The 16,201-nt window shown below is 58.9% G+C and overlaps 5 protein-coding genes across 5 annotated transcripts; 2 read left to right on the top strand and 3 right to left on the bottom strand.

The window, feature by feature from the left end:
* Positions 1–863: 863 nt before the first annotated feature.
* Positions 864–2,339, bottom strand: LTHEOB_6569 (Flagellar motor protein; the record flags this gene model as incomplete). The annotated part of the gene is made up of 3 exons (XM_035515839.1): positions 864–1,580; positions 1,635–2,210; positions 2,262–2,339. 3 exons carry the CDS (start codon positions 2,337–2,339, stop codon positions 864–866), a joined length of 1,371 nt encoding a protein of 456 aa, XP_035372604.1.
* A 944-nt stretch (positions 2,340–3,283) lies between these two features.
* Positions 3,284–4,161, top strand: LTHEOB_6568 (Integral membrane protein; the record flags this gene model as incomplete). The annotated part of the gene is made up of 3 exons (XM_035515838.1): positions 3,284–3,427; positions 3,487–3,762; positions 3,829–4,161. The coding sequence occupies 3 exons, from the start codon at positions 3,284–3,286 to the stop codon at positions 4,159–4,161; spliced, it is 753 nt and encodes a 250-aa protein (XP_035372603.1).
* Positions 4,162–5,041: 880 nt separating this feature from the next.
* On the top strand, positions 5,042–7,254 carry LTHEOB_6567 (uncharacterized protein; the record flags this gene model as incomplete). The annotated part of the gene is made up of 4 exons (XM_035515837.1): positions 5,042–5,159; positions 5,217–5,707; positions 5,762–7,081; positions 7,228–7,254. 4 exons carry the CDS (start codon positions 5,042–5,044, stop codon positions 7,252–7,254), a joined length of 1,956 nt encoding a protein of 651 aa, XP_035372602.1.
* Positions 7,255–8,883: 1,629 nt separating this feature from the next.
* Positions 8,884–10,430, bottom strand: LTHEOB_6566 (Cell morphogenesis protein las1; the record flags this gene model as incomplete). The annotated part of the gene is made up of 5 exons (XM_035515836.1): positions 8,884–8,893; positions 9,009–9,476; positions 9,537–10,016; positions 10,121–10,260; positions 10,323–10,430. 5 exons carry the CDS (start codon positions 10,428–10,430, stop codon positions 8,884–8,886), a joined length of 1,206 nt encoding a protein of 401 aa, XP_035372601.1.
* Positions 10,431–11,299: 869 nt separating this feature from the next.
* On the bottom strand, positions 11,300–12,346 carry LTHEOB_6565 (Membrane protein; the record flags this gene model as incomplete). The annotated part of the gene is made up of 1 exon (XM_035515835.1): positions 11,300–12,346. One exon carries the CDS (start codon positions 12,344–12,346, stop codon positions 11,300–11,302), a length of 1,047 nt encoding a protein of 348 aa, XP_035372600.1.
* Positions 12,347–16,201: the final 3,855 nt, after the last annotated feature.

Genomic DNA, 16,201 nt, shown 5'->3' with positions numbered 1-16,201 from the left:
GACAAGCTTGCCATGAGGTTAGCAATTGTTTGCTCTGTTTGCTTGGTTTGCTCCTTGTTGCTACCAAGCCATTGCTCTTTCCGGATTAGGTTTAGCTTAACTCTCTTGGCACACCACCACTCGCAGCCGAAGGTAGCGTGAATTTGTTTTTTTGCTCATGTCATGGGTGGTTGAAGCTATCGTCCGGACGAGAATGTGGAATTAAAAATTATACATACACGTCCGGACAGTAGCTTCAACTACTTACGCGTTGCTTTTTTTATAAAACAAAAAAAAACAAGGAACAAGAAAAGAAAGGGCTGAGGCATACCGCCTAGGACCCTACTATTCTTCACACTAGCCTTCGGCTGTAGTACCCCTATGTCCAGATATTTGAACAGCATCATCACATCTTAGTACTCATGCATTGACTCCGCTGCTAATTCATGCAGCTTCATTTGCCTGTTGCAAACCATGCTAATGGCAATTTCTTGTGGATATCTCATCCTGGATATCTCATCATCTAATTGTACACTGTGCACTAGCTCCCCGGTCAATGATCTTGTGATACCCAGACCAAAATTGTTCCATCCCTAGTTCAGCTCGGCGGCCAGCAGAAGAGAAAAATCCCAGGAAAGAAACGCAGGATCGAAGGAAACGATTAGAAATCTTAAGGTGCTCATGCACCATGCTAGAGCCAGAGTAAAGAATGCCCCATGGCCGATAGGGAGAACTCTGTGGAAAAAAAAACCTGTGCCGAAAAGGAAAGCTTGTAGTGATACACCGAACCATGCCTCGTTGCTGATGATATAACCGCGAGTGCCGAAAACTCTGTTGCGCCATGACCGCTTAATAGAAAACCAGAGTACCCTCACCAACGCCATTTAAGCCTGAGTAATGAGTGTCTGAGGTAGAGGACCGGGCGTGGACTGCCGGGCTGACTCTTCAGCCAGACTGACGCCACCATCATCATCGACAATACTGCTGTTGGAACTGGAAGAGCACGTAGGCGCAGGCGTGGGAATGCCTTCGCGCATTATGGTGCTAGGAGCCACGGCCGAAATCGAGGTGTTGCGCGGGGAAAAGAAGGATCCTGGAAGACTGAGACCGGAATCCTGCATATTCTTGAAGGACTTTGTGGAACGAGCGACTGGAAGGGTGACTGCAGAACCATCAGAAGAGGAGTCGCGACGTTTGCCGAAGACGTGTTTGACTGCGAGCGAGACGCTGTTGCGAACGCTTCGGCGGAAGGAAAAGTCGTTGAAGTGCATACTTTCGTACATGCCCAGGTCGTTCACTGGCTCGACTTTGTAGAAGGCTCTGGCTTGGGCAGACTCGCGGCTGCGGAACTCATGGGCGGAGTCGGTGGTCCTCCAGGTGCGGATACTGTCTGCGGGATCGCTGTCTGCAGGCTCGATGTCCTCGGGCTCGCTGTTCTCTGAGTCGGTAGGAATTGAACTTTCAACCAAGGGGGGAGGGGATTTCATGCCTATATTGCGCATGACTTGGACATCGCGGACAGGCAGGGCAGAAATGTCAGCCAGCCGCAGAGGCTTCACTTCTCCATTGAACACGGCATCGAAGGACTCGAAGGCACGGCCCTGGACATATTGGTGAGTGGTGGATTGCTCGCAGCTCTGGGAGGACTCGCTTACCCTAAAGTCACCGCGGCAAGACTGACAGCACTTGTACCTGCACCTAGGGTGGACGGTTCTCGCGTGCTTGGCGCGCTCCTTGGCCACGGTGGTGGCACTGGCAGACGAGAGCTGGGTGCGGATTTCTTGGCGCACCAAGTTAGCAATCAAAGTGGGTATGTCCACAACTTCCGACTGCTCGACATTACCTTGGGCGACCTTGTCGGGGCTCTGGCTGTTGATGGTATCCAGCACCTTCTGCTTCTGGGAAATGAGGCGTTCGATCTGCTCAGGCGTGTAGAGGCCATTTTCAGCCTGGTCGATGACGGACTGATGGAATTGGAGCGCCTTCATCACGCCAATGCGGTCGGAGGGATCGCATGCATCAACAGCGGACTGGCGGCCCTTGACGGCAGTCCACGGGTCGTCGCCCTCGTCATAGGTGCATTGCCAGACCCAGCCCAAGGGAGACTTGCGGTTGCAGTTCTGGCAAGTTGCGCCGTAGGCGCGGGTCATGTTGACGTGAGTGCATTGCGGCGTGTAGGGAGCGCGCGGCGGCCTAGGAAACTGCGACACGTCCGGAGTCTTTTTGGGCATCTGGTGGCGCAGTCAGTAAATTGCTCTCGAGTGAGGTCGCGTGATACGCACCTCCTGCGCTGGCGGCGGCTCGGGGTCAGGGTTGGGCGAGTCAACGCCCGGAGGCGGGTTGTTGTGGATGGCAGGCATGGCGGTGCGAGCAATTGGGCTCAGAAGATCTGGGGCGGCGTGGTGTTGAAGCGCGGCAGCAGATGATGGCAGAAGAAACGGTTGTGTGTGGGAGAGTGTGTCGCAGAGTCAAACAATGGGCTTGTCCATTCTGGAGCTTGCAAAGGAATGGCAGCGAGCGGGTGGCGGAGGAGAGGGAGGGAGTGGGCTGGTGTTGTGAGGGAGGGATCTTGTGAGCTTGTCTGATGTTTATGATAGGCAGGAGCGACGTGTGGCCAGCGCAGTTGAATGCGCGACAACAGCAGCAGCCGCTCTCACCGACTAGTTGAGTCCGCAGGGGTGTCGGAGGAAATGAAGTGAGGTAGCAAAGCAATTCTTTTTGTCTTATCCAATTCCGCATCTCTTATCGCAATTCGGCATTCCAGTCCCGCGAGCATTGACAGCACCGCAACCACGACCCCAACGCGCCGGCGCCCCTCGCTCGCATCGGCCGTCGCCGGCTGCGCAAACAGCGTCGCCCGACCTCGCGACGCCAGCCGGTCCGTTCGGCGCCTCTTCGCCAGCCGTTTGTCGCCTGCCAGGTCTCACGAGAGCGCGCCGATCATCAGCCGTGCGGGAGAGCAGACAGGAGCAGTGTGTTTGGAGCGCACTCGGCGCGGCGGGCGGATACCATCGGGCAGAGCTTCGAGGTGGCCGTTGGTGCAGGGAGATGAGGAGTGAAGTTTATAGGCGATGAGTGGTTTGTTGGCCTTCCCCGCATTGGCGCCATTCGATTTGCCGTCGCATCGCGCCAAATCCCGAAGGCTGGGGCGCCTGCCTGCCTCGGCCGCCGCCGACAACAGCTGCTCGCCCGGACAACAACAACACTCCAGTCCTCCTCCACCGCGCCGCCCCAGCTCTCCCGCCTGCCGTCGCTTCTCCACTCTCGCCCCTGGCCGCCCATTCCTGCGCCCGCTGCACCCGCCATGTCGGTCAAGTTCGAGAAGGAGTCCGTCAGGACCACTACGGGCACCTCCGCGCCCATCCCGAAGGGCGGCAAGCACGACGATCTGGTCCACGACGTCGGCGAGGCTCTGACCCGCGGCGGCGGCGCCAATGGCTATCTCCAGGTGCGCTGAGCCTCTCGCACCTCACTCACTGCAATCGCCGCTGATGTTTACCCTTGCAGGCCTATCTCAAGCAGCTCCAGAGCAACCCGCTGCGCACCAAGATGCTCACCTCGGGCACCCTGTCCGGCCTGCAGGAGTTCCTTGCCTCGTGGATCGCTCATGACCGCAACAAGGACGGCGGCTACTTCACCTCGCGCGTCCCCAAGATGGCCATCTACGGCGCCTTCATCAGCGCCCCTCTCGGCCATGTGCTCATTCACATTCTTCAGAAGCTGTTCCAGGGACGGACGAGCTTGAAGGCCAAGATCTTGCAGATTTTGGTCAGCAATCTGGTCGTGCGTTTCCCCGTTGGACCCTGCGCCGTTACTGCGCGCTCATCTCGCTGATCATTCCATCCTTAGGTTTCGCCCATCCAAAACGCCGTCTACCTGACCTCCATGGCCGTCATTGCTGGTGCGCGCACCTTCCACCAGGTGCGCGCCACCGTCAAGGCTGGTTTCATGCCCGTCATGAAGGTTAGCTGGATCACTTCGCCTATCGCGCTTGCTTTCGCCCAGAAATTCCTGCCCCAGGAGACCTGGGTGCCTTTCTTCAACATCATTGGCTTCATTATCGGAACCTACGTGAACGCCCACACCAAGAAGAAGAGGCTCGCTGCGCTCAGGAGAAAGCACTACGGCGACAGCCGCAGCACCGTTGGCGACCGCGACGAATACGGCAGGCCCCGATACTAAACGGCCGCAGACCACTGTTCAGCGCACATTTTACCAGCAAGGCGTCTCTAATGGCCAAAATAGAAGTATTTCAGGTCTTGCGCTCCGGTTCCGTTGCCTCCGAGGTGGGCGAAGTCGGCGGTTGGCAGCCGCTCGGTAAAGACCGGGGGTGGTGGACTTCCGCCAATTGACCAATCGCACGTGTTCGGCATCCCATCTTTGATATGACATGGCGGATGAAGCTGTAAATTTTCATGACTTTCCTACTTATCCCTCCTTGGCTGGAGGTACCTCATTTATGAGCAGTCTAAATGATATATCCCCACTGCGTTTCTCTTTTCGTTGGACTCAGAAGACCTACGCTTGCTGCACTCTTTTCGTCTCTCCATAACTAATACCGGCGTTACTTGTCGCACGGCTGTCTGGTCATTCCAATTGGAGCGTCACTCCGTTCTCCGGTGATTCGTTTCTGCATAACTTGTTTTACAGAGAGGTGCAACATGACTTCATTCCCAGATCATCATGATCAAGTTCAGCTTGGTTTGGGGTTTGTAAACTCCCAGACTCTGCTCCCACGTGGCTTACCGTATCTGTCTATAGGTGCTGGCTATCGGACGTTTGTCCTTACAATCGAAATGCTACGAAGCTGGCAAGCCATCTTGGTTGACTGCAAAGTTTGATAAGAGCTCGAAGTCACACGAGTTTGTGCACAAACGGAAGTGTGGTAACATGTCTAAACTATCAGGCAACGCACCCGGATACTCTGTCAAAAGAGGTAAGTCTACATTCAAAACGTAGACCAAGGCACCCTAACAGAGGGAGTGTACAAATACTTGCCAGCTGCTGCATCAGTGTGCCCAGCGGCTCATGATTTCCAAGCACTACGATACCTCGCAATACTATGGAGTCGAATTCTTTCCTCAACTCCTTTTGGGACGAGTCTGAATCTTCTCTCGTATCGTCAACATCAACCTCATCCGATGGAGGCTACGGAGTTGCATCAGGCTTCCGATACCGGAGTGCAGCCAAAGCGAAACGACGTCCGCTATCACCCTCAGCAATCTCAACGCCGTCAGCGGGATCTACAACTGCCAAAAATCACCGTCTGGACTCCAACTCCAACCTCAACCCGAAACCTGGCACATGGAACAGCGACTACGCTGTGGCGCACCTGCTTGATCATCTTCGCACCTTTTCAGCACCCGTGTCCACTCCGAAGCCAATCGCCATCACCTCATCCTCTTCCACTCTTTCTCCTGGAGAAGCAATCACTAACGCCCGCACCTACCCCGTCTCAGCTCATGCATGGCGTTCATACCCATCGCTAATATTCAGCTCGCTCAGTGTCTCTGTCTTCAATGGCCTATTAGACGAACATGTTGTGGAACTAGCCTGGAAGAGCTTGGATAGGCAGGTCAGCGGGAGAACCGTGATCATTGGAGGACCAGAGAAGAGGAGCGAACAAAATGATGGAGCTGCAGAAAATGAAAAAATGGGGGGTGAGGAAGCCAAGGTGAAGATTGAGCTGAACGCTGTGGCACTGCAAGGTGCGAACAGGGACGAAATTGTAGGGACGCTGTTGCATCACATGATCCATGCGTACTTGCTCGTTGTTTGTGAGGGTGTTGGAACATGCCCACGCTATGGAAACGCTGGGTGTGGAGGAGGGGATTTAGAAGGAGAAAGGGTGGGTGATGGTGGCAACGACGATGACCGTCTTGCCCACGGCAATGCTTTCGCCGCTATCTTGTGGGAGATACGGGCCCAGGCCGCGAAGCATGAAGCAGACGACGATAGGCCTCTACCCATCGGCTTCGGTCACAGGCTCCCAAGCGCTGTCTGCATAGACGGCCGATCTCACAAATCCGTCCGGAATTCTCGCAGCATCAAGCACGCCAACAAGACCATCGCGAGCTCCGAGCAGAGCCAAACCCCCTCCAGCTCCAGAAGCAGCGGCACTGACGGCACTGGCTTTCCCTCTCCCAACTGCCGTTCCCTCAAGAGCACTCACTGCCCTATCTCCGTGCCCATCATTACCCTGGACTCCGCCTCCAGCTGGTACACGACTGAGTGCGCGCCCCTCCTTGCCGCGCCTGCCTGCATGCGCCGTAGCAACTTCTACGCCTACTCGTCCGGCGGCAACCTTCTTCCCATCCCTTACAATACAATGGGTCTCCAGGCGTCCGCATACGTTACCTTCATATACGATAGCGACAAGCCCATTGGCGTGCTCCGCGCCGTCATCCAGCGGTTCGCGAGTCTGCGACTGGATGTGTTTGCAGACGGCAGGCGCTGGGTTGAACTGCCACGCACGGGGGTGGAGAAAGGGGAATTGAACGCTTTGATGGCATTTCTAAAGAGCAAAACGTATCTTCCGGTGCTGAGATCGCGGAAAGCAGCAAGAGAAGGACCAGGAAAGTGTGAAGGAACAGAGGGCGGTTCGTGCCTGAAAGCACCTGTGATAAAAATCGAGGACAGGGCTCGCCGCCGCCACCGCCGTCGCAAAGGTCAAGGTGCCCGAACGGATGCTCGCGGCATCGACAGCGAGAGCAGCGACGATGAAGAAGACGGCGGCGATGATCAGGAGGAGCATGAAGCGTGTGCCCACCTCCGCGATATCCGCGTCTATCGCCTCGCCAGCGCCATCGGCTTCTCAGAGCTTGCGTCTTACGCGATCAGACGCTTGTACACCCGTCACGCCTTGTCCTCAGACGAGGACCCAATCACGCTGCTCGAAGCCATATATTTCTCCGACGATGGCGGCGAGGTGCAGCCGTCGCAGCAATTGCGCACTTGGTCCCGAGCTTTCCTATCCCGCCGTGAGGACGGGTCGAGCATGGTTTCGAATGTAGACAAGTTACAGGCGCACCATCGATGGAGAAGGCGGTGGAACGCGCTTCTAGCTAGGGGTGGCCAGCAGGGACGATCACTACTTGAGGACGTAAGAGCGGCCTGCATGAAAGATGCGGCGGGAAGACAACAGTGGTGGGGACGACAGCGGCAGCCTCAAGGCATGCGATATGTGGGCTGTCATCGGGAAGGGAGGTCTTGGTACGGACACGATCTAGCGGCTAAGAGCTCAGACAGTTCATCCGCATCAACCGAGAGTTCTGATGGAAACAATTCTGCAGATGCGAGGGGAAGGTGGCAAGAAAATCGGTTCAGCTACACCACGAAGCAAGAACAAGGGTTCACTCCACCATCACCTCCAATTCGATATGATGGATATGCCCCGCATTTTCCAGGCTGGTGGAGTGGCCATCATTATCTTTATCCCTCTCCATATCCATACCCTTTCTCATTGTCGCCATCGCCTGCTCCCCTCTTCCAGTACTATGCGGCTACTCAGCCATGTGAGTCGTCATGTCAGCAGGCGCAGGCGCAATCCCAATCAACACGCAAAGACAGCGCGCCTCAGACCGGCGACGCGGCCTCACTTGTGGCTGCCGCGGCTGACATGCCAGCCACAATGTCTTCACTGTCGACTGAAGATGCCACAAAGAGGACCTGCGCAGCTGCCAAGGGAAACAAGGAGAATGAGCGTCAAGGCGAATCTTCGCAGAATACTACTAGTTATGGGACTCGCAGACGCAAAGCACAGGCAAAGTGCAACACAGCATGTGAAAGAACGCCCCCGCGGAGGCGGCGGCACTCAGCTGTGACGCAAACATTGTGGTGAGACGAAAAGGTAAAAAAAAAAAAGTCTGAGAAAATCCCCTAGATGGAGCACCAATGTGGAGACGAAAACCCAAAGTCAAGCCTGGTAGATTGGTGAACTTTTGACGAAAGCAATAGGTGGTACTCGCGATGGTTATCCTGGGGAGCCTTGTACTGGGAGAACCCGGTAGAAACGGTAAAGGTTCGCTATTGCCGGAGGACAGCCCTAAATGTTGTACCTGGAGTCCTTCCCATGCTTCTTGAATAGTGCCACTCCTTTGATTTTTCGAGCTTGTGTGTGGGGCGCTGAGACCTACCTGGGTAGCACGGCTGGGGCATGTGTCATTTTCTTTTTTGTTTCCTTCCGCGCAGGCACAAACAAACCCGCATGAGGCCTGTATCACAGATTCGCAATAAGCACCGAGCAAAGCCCTTAAGAGTGGAGTGATCATGGACACATGGGCGTGCTGTTCGAGTTATTGCTTTTGTTCGCTTCAACTTAACTGCATGCAAAACGATTAGCGTGCGGGAAAGTTCAAAAGCATCAATCCTGCAGAAAGTGGAGCTAGGAACCTGACTTGCGTTGATAAGCGCTGTCGAGTGGACGTCCTGCGATGCAAAGGTGACATACATGAACGCCACATTCTCCGGTTTATTCTTGTGACACGAGCGGCATGTGGGTAGCGGGAAACGATGAGCCGAGCGCACACCGTCCGTAAGCCCTATCCCACACTCTCTCACTCATGCTGGCGCGTTCCGATACGACAGCCGGTACGTCGAATCCGGAGATGCCGTCAGATCAACTGAGGCGTGGGTTTCACAACCCGAGAATCCATGCCTGAGGCGCGCCAGTGAATGTGTCCAGTAAACAGTGTGCTACCATGAGCATATTCTTCTAAATTGTGGATGGTTTTGGGGTCTTAGCGCTCGGAAAGAGTCTAGGACATGCTGTGGTCACGGAACGCGAAAATATTGCTGTTCATCCCTCGCCTTGTGTACTTCGGTAGGTTCCGGCAAGGAACGGTTATGTAGGAACGAGGCCGATGGGTGTTGATCGCCACTCTCCTTCCCATTTTCGCCAGCCACCTAGACGTGGCTGAACCTTTGCGTCAGCGAATGGGTGCCCCGGGGAATCCGCACTGTTGCTAAAAATGTCAACGACTGGCTCGCTTCGACGAGGAAACGCGGGAAAGGAGGTTGGGTGCCCGTACATGGCATCGCGCATCTCTTCATCTGATTGGGACTCAGGCACGGCTTCGTTTTTACCAGGGGGCTCGCTTGACATCCCCTCACTCTCGGATTGAGCTTCGGGGAGGCTAGCCTCGAGAATCGGTAGCCACTCGTCCTGGAAGTCATCGTCTCCTTCCAAAAGCAACTCCTTCGCGAGCTTCTTCGACCAGTAGCTCGGCTGGGTCATGCACGCGGTCATGGTGGTCGCCCACAAACGCTGGCGCACGTCGTATGAGCAAGACGATGACCACGCCTCGCTAGTCAAGACATGGAGGATCCAGTTGTACATGGCCGCCTTGAATGCATCGGACTTGACATCAGCCTTGGATGGCTGAAGCATGTACCGGAACATGTGCTCGACTAAAGTCTCAACATATTGCAAGTCGGAGTTCAGCCGACACAGCAGACTGTCCCAGATTAGGTGCGCACCGTCCAGGGAGTCGCCAACCCTGTCGTTGGTGGTCAGCTTCGCAGGCTGGGGACATGCAGAGAAGCCGCGCGGTACCCACCTGGCATCTGAAGGCACAATCATCCGACCAGCAAGGAGAAGCGAGATTACCTCATCACGGAGCAGTCCTGGTCTCTTCGCGGCCCCTAGTGCAACAATCTGCTCGATGGCTCTTCCACTCGAGCGGGCCTCTACGCCCGATTTCGGGCCGTCTCTTTTGATTTCCTCTCGCCTCCCACTGACGAAGCTTCTGAGGATGCGGTGCAGGCTGGCGCGAGTCTCAGGGCCCGCGACCTGGTCCCGGTTCTCCGGCGGCGGCGCCGGCAGAGAAGCATCGAGCTTTGCCCAGTAATGGTGCCACAGCCACTGCAGCGCCTGCTCGGTGGCCATTTGCAGCCTGCGCAGCGAGGGCAGGTCCTCGTGCGTGGCCTCATGGCGCAACTCGACGAAGCTGCTGGGCATGTCCAGCTCCGCGGCCATGTCGTACATGGACATCTTCTTGAAGCTGTTCTGCACCGTGTCGCAGAAGCCGGTGACGAACCTACACGACAGGCTGCATCAGACGAGGCTTGGTCGAAAAGGGAAACATGTCCACGGGCGAGTCAAAGGGGGGGCGGGCTCCAAGAAGGAGTGTCAAGCGCGTACCGGTTGAAGGCGGCGCAGTAGGCATTGCGGATGGCCAGCACCGAGGCGCGTTGGGGATCGTCGTGGAGCGTGGCATCGACAAGCTGGGCGGTCGAGTCAAGAGCATGCGGCAACGGCGCTCGTCTCTTCCACGCGGAGATCTGCCTTGGGGGTGAGCACGGCGCCGTCATCATGCAGCGGGGGCCAAGCAGGGGCCGCGCACCAGGAAGACGGCGTTCTGGCGCTCCTCGGGGCCGGCATGGTACAGGCGGGCGCGGAGGGCGAGCAGCTCGGCGTGATGGCGCCAGGGGGTGATTTGGAAGCGCGGCATGGCGGCTGCGAGGGGGATTGTCGAGCGCGCGCGCACAAGGCGGCAGGAGCGATGTGACCAATTTTGCGTGGTTCGGGTTCAAGCTCAAGACAGGCGTTGGCGGCTCGCTGGCGGGCCGGGCGGTCGTCAGGCGGGTGTGCTGTGCTGAATTAAAGAAGGCGCTAACGATTAGTCCGGCCGCGCAGCTCGCCTTCCAGACGCAGATTGCACTCGCTGGAGGATGCCGCGGCGCACGCCCACCCCTCCCTGTCCATGCTGCCCGCCCCGCCACAATGGATGCTGTTTCGCGTTGTACGATTTTTCCTGCGCAGGCACACGACCGCGCCGCCACCCCTGTCCGCCCGGCCCCCGCCATACGCAGCCCGCCTTTTTCCAGAGTCAGATGCAAATCCGACCGGCTGGAGACATCAGCCAAGCCTCAAGCCGCGGGCGTTGCACATGGCCAAAGCCGTCCCGCTGCCGCAACCAGACCCACCCTCGCAGCAAACTATCATTTATTTTTTTTTTGGCTCGCTCTGAGCCCTGCCCTGCATGACCTACCCCTACCGATCGAAAGCGTTCGCCGCTCCACCCCGTGCCGCAGAAAACATTCCCGAGCCGTGCGTGACACGAGCGCCCACGTCAATCCCAGACACCGCTGCCCGCGCCGTTGCTTTTTGGCTATCGTATTGTAATTTTGATTTTTCGCTATCTACCAAAGTGCACATGGTGCCGCTGGTGGGGTATCTCTAAATGCCGTCCAAGCCGCCAAGGGTTCCTGGAGGCGAGCGCGCGGACGAAAGTCCCGAAAACGCGGCTCTGAAACCAGCGGATACACAAAACGCCAATCGCTATGCTATGCTATGATATGTAGTCATCATTCCCGTGCCCTAATACTGAGCTTGCAGCCAGCCGTATCCCAGCCCAGCAACCGGTGCCGTGGGGCGCTTCAGCTGCTGGTACCACCATTCATTCGTGTACGTTTCTTCGTCCTCAAGCAGGAAGCTCTGGCCAGAGAGATCTGCTGCCGGCATTACTTGCGCTGCTGCCTGCAGCGTCCAGCATTGCCTGTCATCCGCCTCTTCGACCGCCTTGGGCGGCTCTGGCGCCTCCTCGACGCTCTCCTCATCCGAGCTGTCGTCGTCGTCGTCCTCGGCATCGTCGTCTTCAGTCTCTGGGGGAGGCTGCCACGTCTCCTCGAGCTTGAGCCCTTTGCCCAGCCCTGACGTCAGCATCGACTCGTAGCTGGGTGGGTCGTAGAGGCCCATGCCCACGAGCACGTTGCCGGACTCCTTGGGCGACTCGTCTTCCATACAGTCGGCGTCGGCTTCCTGGTCTTCTGACTGGGTCTGGGGGTGAGAGGTGGGAGCGTCGGTAGACATCCAGTCTTGCTGGGATGCGACAGAGGCCATCTCCGGAAATGATGTAATTTGAGCAGAGGGCTCATGGTAGTCCGGGAAGGGGGAGGTGTCCATCGAGGTGTCGTTGTCGAGAGTTGCAAGGGGAAAGGCCTCTCGTTTGCGTTGTGCCAAGGCCGAGAGGTAGGCCAGTGCGGAGGTTGAGGCGTAGCCGGAAGCGGGACTAGGGTATGCTGACGTCCCATCCGGGAAACCGTAGCCAGCATCGAGGTCATTGGCTGGACTCGAGTTGAAGTAGTTGGAGGAGGACGGGTGCCAGCTAACGGGACGGTTCGATGACGAGAATCCGCTCGTAGTGCTGCTGTCTTGCATCTCCTCGTCGCCCGAGCCGAACATCATGTTCCAGCGGTCCTCCAGCGTGACATAGCGCTTCCCGGCCGAGGTGGTCTTCCGTCTCTCGAGGCCGGTGGGACTGCTGTGGATGCTGCGCGGCTTCTCGATGCGAGAAGAGCGCTTGGAGCTCCGGTAGGAGGAGAGGGGAGAGGTGGAGGTGGTGGAGAGTGGCGATGTGGTGTCCATGCTTGGTGTGTTTGTGTTGGTAGGGTGGTGTGTCCAAAAGGCCTTCGTAGGAGCAGGCAGGCCATGGATATAATTATATGGGATTGATGCCAACATACGTGTTCGCCGGGACAAGGGGCTGAGGCAGCTAAAAGGATCGTTAGGTCGGGAGCCCGCTCAGACAGACGAGTATTACTCCATGTGTCAAGGTTCGGTGGGTAGTATACGGCGGCTCGTGGGCTGTACTAGGGTCATGTACCCTCGGTGGAACTCCCGGTTCACAGCTGGGGCCAGGCCTGCGCAGGTCGCCCGTTCTTAGCGGAAATCCCATTTACGGGGATGGCAGCAGACGTGCGCATCGTCAAACCGACTAGCTGGGCGCAGGTAGCCGGTGTGGCACGGGCTGGGGGCTTGGACAGGGCAAGCTGATCTTTAATCATGATCGTGGATGCAGCCGACGAAAAACTAACGACAGCCGAATCAGAGGGCCAGCCGGGGAACAGTGCTAAAGCGGGCAAGCGACGGAGGCGGCTTGATTGCGCGGGTATGTATCATGGCGCAACGGAGCTCCTTGCCGCACGCGCTGGTTGGAACCTGGACGCTAGGCAGGAGGCGCGAAAACACCACCCGCGCTGCGGGTAGGGATGTGCGACGGAAATGGGTAGGGTGACGAGAGAGCCGACGGCTGCACGCCGCGCAGTCAGCTACCGACCTACCGCATTCGACGCATGACGATGGGGGCCGTGGCTGGAGGGAGCGGTCAATCGCGGCGCGGTGGCACTAGGCTTGGACGATGTTCGAGCAAGGACGATCGCGCATGAGGCTCGGCAGGCCGAACGGCCTGCCCGCGCGCCCACGCTTTAGCCGCGCTGGTGCTGCGAAAGCGAGCGCCGTGATGTGGAGGGCCAGGGCCGGGGGCGCGAGCCAATGGCGCGCGCGCGATGAGCCCTAAAGATCTGTCCGGCGGCCGGCAGGGCGCCAAGGGGTCTTTGGCTGCTGGGTCTCGCGGCGCGCGGTATTGGTGGTGGTGGTGGAGTTGGCTGGGACGCCGGCTAGGATCCGGGGCTACGACGCTAGCAGTAAGCGTTGCCATTGGACCTATGATAATTCTGGAAGCCTGCGCGACAGGGATGTTGCCTGCGCGCCAGGCTTCTGCACCGGGCCTTAAACCGAGCGCGGTCCTCGTCGGGCTGGTGGTGCAGGATCGCATCCTTGGCTTGGGGTTGCAACGGCCGTGCCACACGCTCGACGGAGATTGAGACGGCCCTTGCCGGCGCTCAGCCGCTGCGTGCGAGCCCACGGCTGCTCGGCTGCACGGCGGCCCAGGCGCCTTCGTCGCTGCGAGTGGAGTCTGAAACGGCGAAAATGCTGATTGATTGAAAGCCGCACGTCAGACGGATCAGCCGCCGTCATGTCACTCCGCCGAGCGGTGAGGGGCGACGCTGCGGAGAGCCTCGCCGGGCGCAAGTCCGCGCTCGCCGGATCAGGCGGCGTGCATCAGCATCAGCGCGCAGCGGGAGCCCAGGTACGGCGTTTCACTGGCACGTCGAGATGACTGCTGGAGACGGCCGATGCCGCCGAGCGCAGCGCGGTGCCGTCCCACGGGGTGGCTTGCTGATGACTCTCGTACATACATATGTACTCCTGGTGGACGTGAGCCGTCGAAGCGCCGAAAGGGCTTCCCCTGGCGCGCACCCGGCCGTCGATCGGCCTGTGCAGCAACAAGCTGCATGGACGTGCGATCTGGGGCTCCACTGGAAGGCTGCTCGCTTGGCTTGCTCCTGTGTGCGCTGGCTGACAGGCTGACGCAAGGCGCCCGACCCGCCGCGTCCAGCACATTCCACCGTAGCGTGGTACGAGAGGCTAGGGAAGACGCTTGTTCTGGGGCTCGCGCGACCCATGCCCGCACCGCACTGGCAGGGTTTCCTGAGCGTGCCGCGACCATTGAGATCTGCAGGGTCGGCGGCCACAACTCACTCAAAACCCAGGGCTCAGCGCGGCCACGGCGGACGTCTGACTCTGCCTGATGTATGCCATCTCCGTCGCCGCGACGATCCAGCGTCATGGCATGGCCCAAGTGGGACAGCCGGCGGCGGTTTCAGTGAAACGCTGCTGCGCTCCACCTCAGGAGGCGCGAGGCCGCCCTCGACGACAGGCCGGCAGGCACGCACGCACGCACACGCCCGGCGGGCGGCAGGCGGCGAGGCAGCTCCTGCGCAGCGCGAGCGGTTGCACCGCAGATGGGCAGGGAAGATGACGTACCGGCGGCGGCCACGGCGGCATATGACCGAACGGCAAGCAACGTGGCTGTGAGCGCGATGAAGCTCGCCGCGCCCGCCCCAATAGGCAATCCGCCCGAAAGTCTCCGCGCGCTTCCGTGCTGCTGCTGCGCAGAAGATGGATCGCTTTGGCGGTGCACTGGGGGCGGCCTGTGCCTCCCTTCCGCGGCACATCCCGGACGAGGCCCACGCCAGGAGCCACGACAGGCTTTAAGCCTCAATGCGGAAGTCGCAGGTCCAGACCTCGCCCAAGGGAGCAGCCCCGTCCCATGGCTAGCGTCATGTAAGAGGCGGCCACCGGCGCGAGTCATTCACCGAAGAAAGAAGTCGCTTCCTCCTGTGGCTCCAAACAGGGCTCCTCTTCTTCAACAAGTGCCATGCCATGCCTGCCATGCTGCTGCCCACGCGCGCCCGTTGATCCTCATCTTCCGCCTCGAACCTTCGACTTGCCGGCGCTCGACTCTCCTCCGCCTCTGACTGGCCGTGCCCCCGGACGCCGCCATTCGTTCGCTCCCTGCGGCACGAAGCGCGTCGCAAGGCCGGAGCCGTGGCTGCGCCGGCCACCAATAACCCACCCTCGCCCACGCACGTCGCCGCAACTCGCTGCCTGCCGGGCGTGCGGTCATTTGGTTAAGCATCGCAGCAGCAGCGTACGCGTACACCGGCACACGCGAGACCGCGAGCAACAGCCGCTGAGCAGCACGCGAATCCCAGATCCTTCGCCTGCCGATACGGTCGCCCTGCCCGGAGCACATCCTTTGTGGAGATTTTTTTTTTTAACACCCGGCGACGTCGTGTGCGTGCCGGTGACAGCATGGCGAGGGACGCCCCGACTGGTGTGCGCCGTACCCACTCGAGACGTTGCATGATGGCCAGACACACGGCTCGCATCCCGCAGAAGCGCTGATCTTCCAGCGTGCGACGGCTGCAAGAAATTTCCGCCGCTCAAGCCGCCGCCGCCGAATTGCGGGCGGAGCAGTCGCACGCAGACTTTAGAGCGCTGGTTGTGTCACGCACGGCTGACGCTCACTGGAAATATTGGTGCGGGTCCGCCATCGCTCGTCTCGTATGGGCTCGCATCAGGCGCTGCGTGCGGCCGAGAAGGACAGCGACCGTGCAAGTCGTTCCTTTTTGCCCGGCGGCGCCGGCGACTTGCAGCCATGCCACGGCGTGATTGGGCGAGGGCCAAGAGGACGATTCGCCGAAGTTAGCACTGCGACACGGCCGGCGCGACTTGAAGCTGCTGTCGGGCCTCTGCTCGCACACCAGCTGCGGAGGGGTCGAATGTTGCAAGACTAAAACGAGCCAACGTCGTATCTGCTGGCGACCGACGAGAGCGTCATTGATCTGACAGGGCGCAGCAGCCGCCAACGGGCACCGAACACAAACGGCCAGGCATACAACACAATATCAGCTGCGTTCGACATTGACAACCGGGCACAGCCGAGGTTTTGCCCCTTGATGGAACATAGCAAACCCCCAGGAGGGCAAGGGGGTGGCCGGCCGATCGCACACAGTAGTGGTGAAGCCACGCGGCACAGCGCAACGGAGACTCGGTCATGCTGCACCACGCCTTGTCTACTGCGGGCGGGCGGCG

The sequence above is a fragment of the Lasiodiplodia theobromae genome, assembly GCF_012971845.1.
Source record: "Lasiodiplodia theobromae strain AM2As chromosome Unknown scaffold_19, whole genome shotgun sequence".
Classification (NCBI taxonomy): domain Eukaryota; kingdom Fungi; phylum Ascomycota; class Dothideomycetes; order Botryosphaeriales; family Botryosphaeriaceae; genus Lasiodiplodia; species Lasiodiplodia theobromae.
This window is presented reverse-complemented; position numbering and strand designations above follow the sequence as displayed.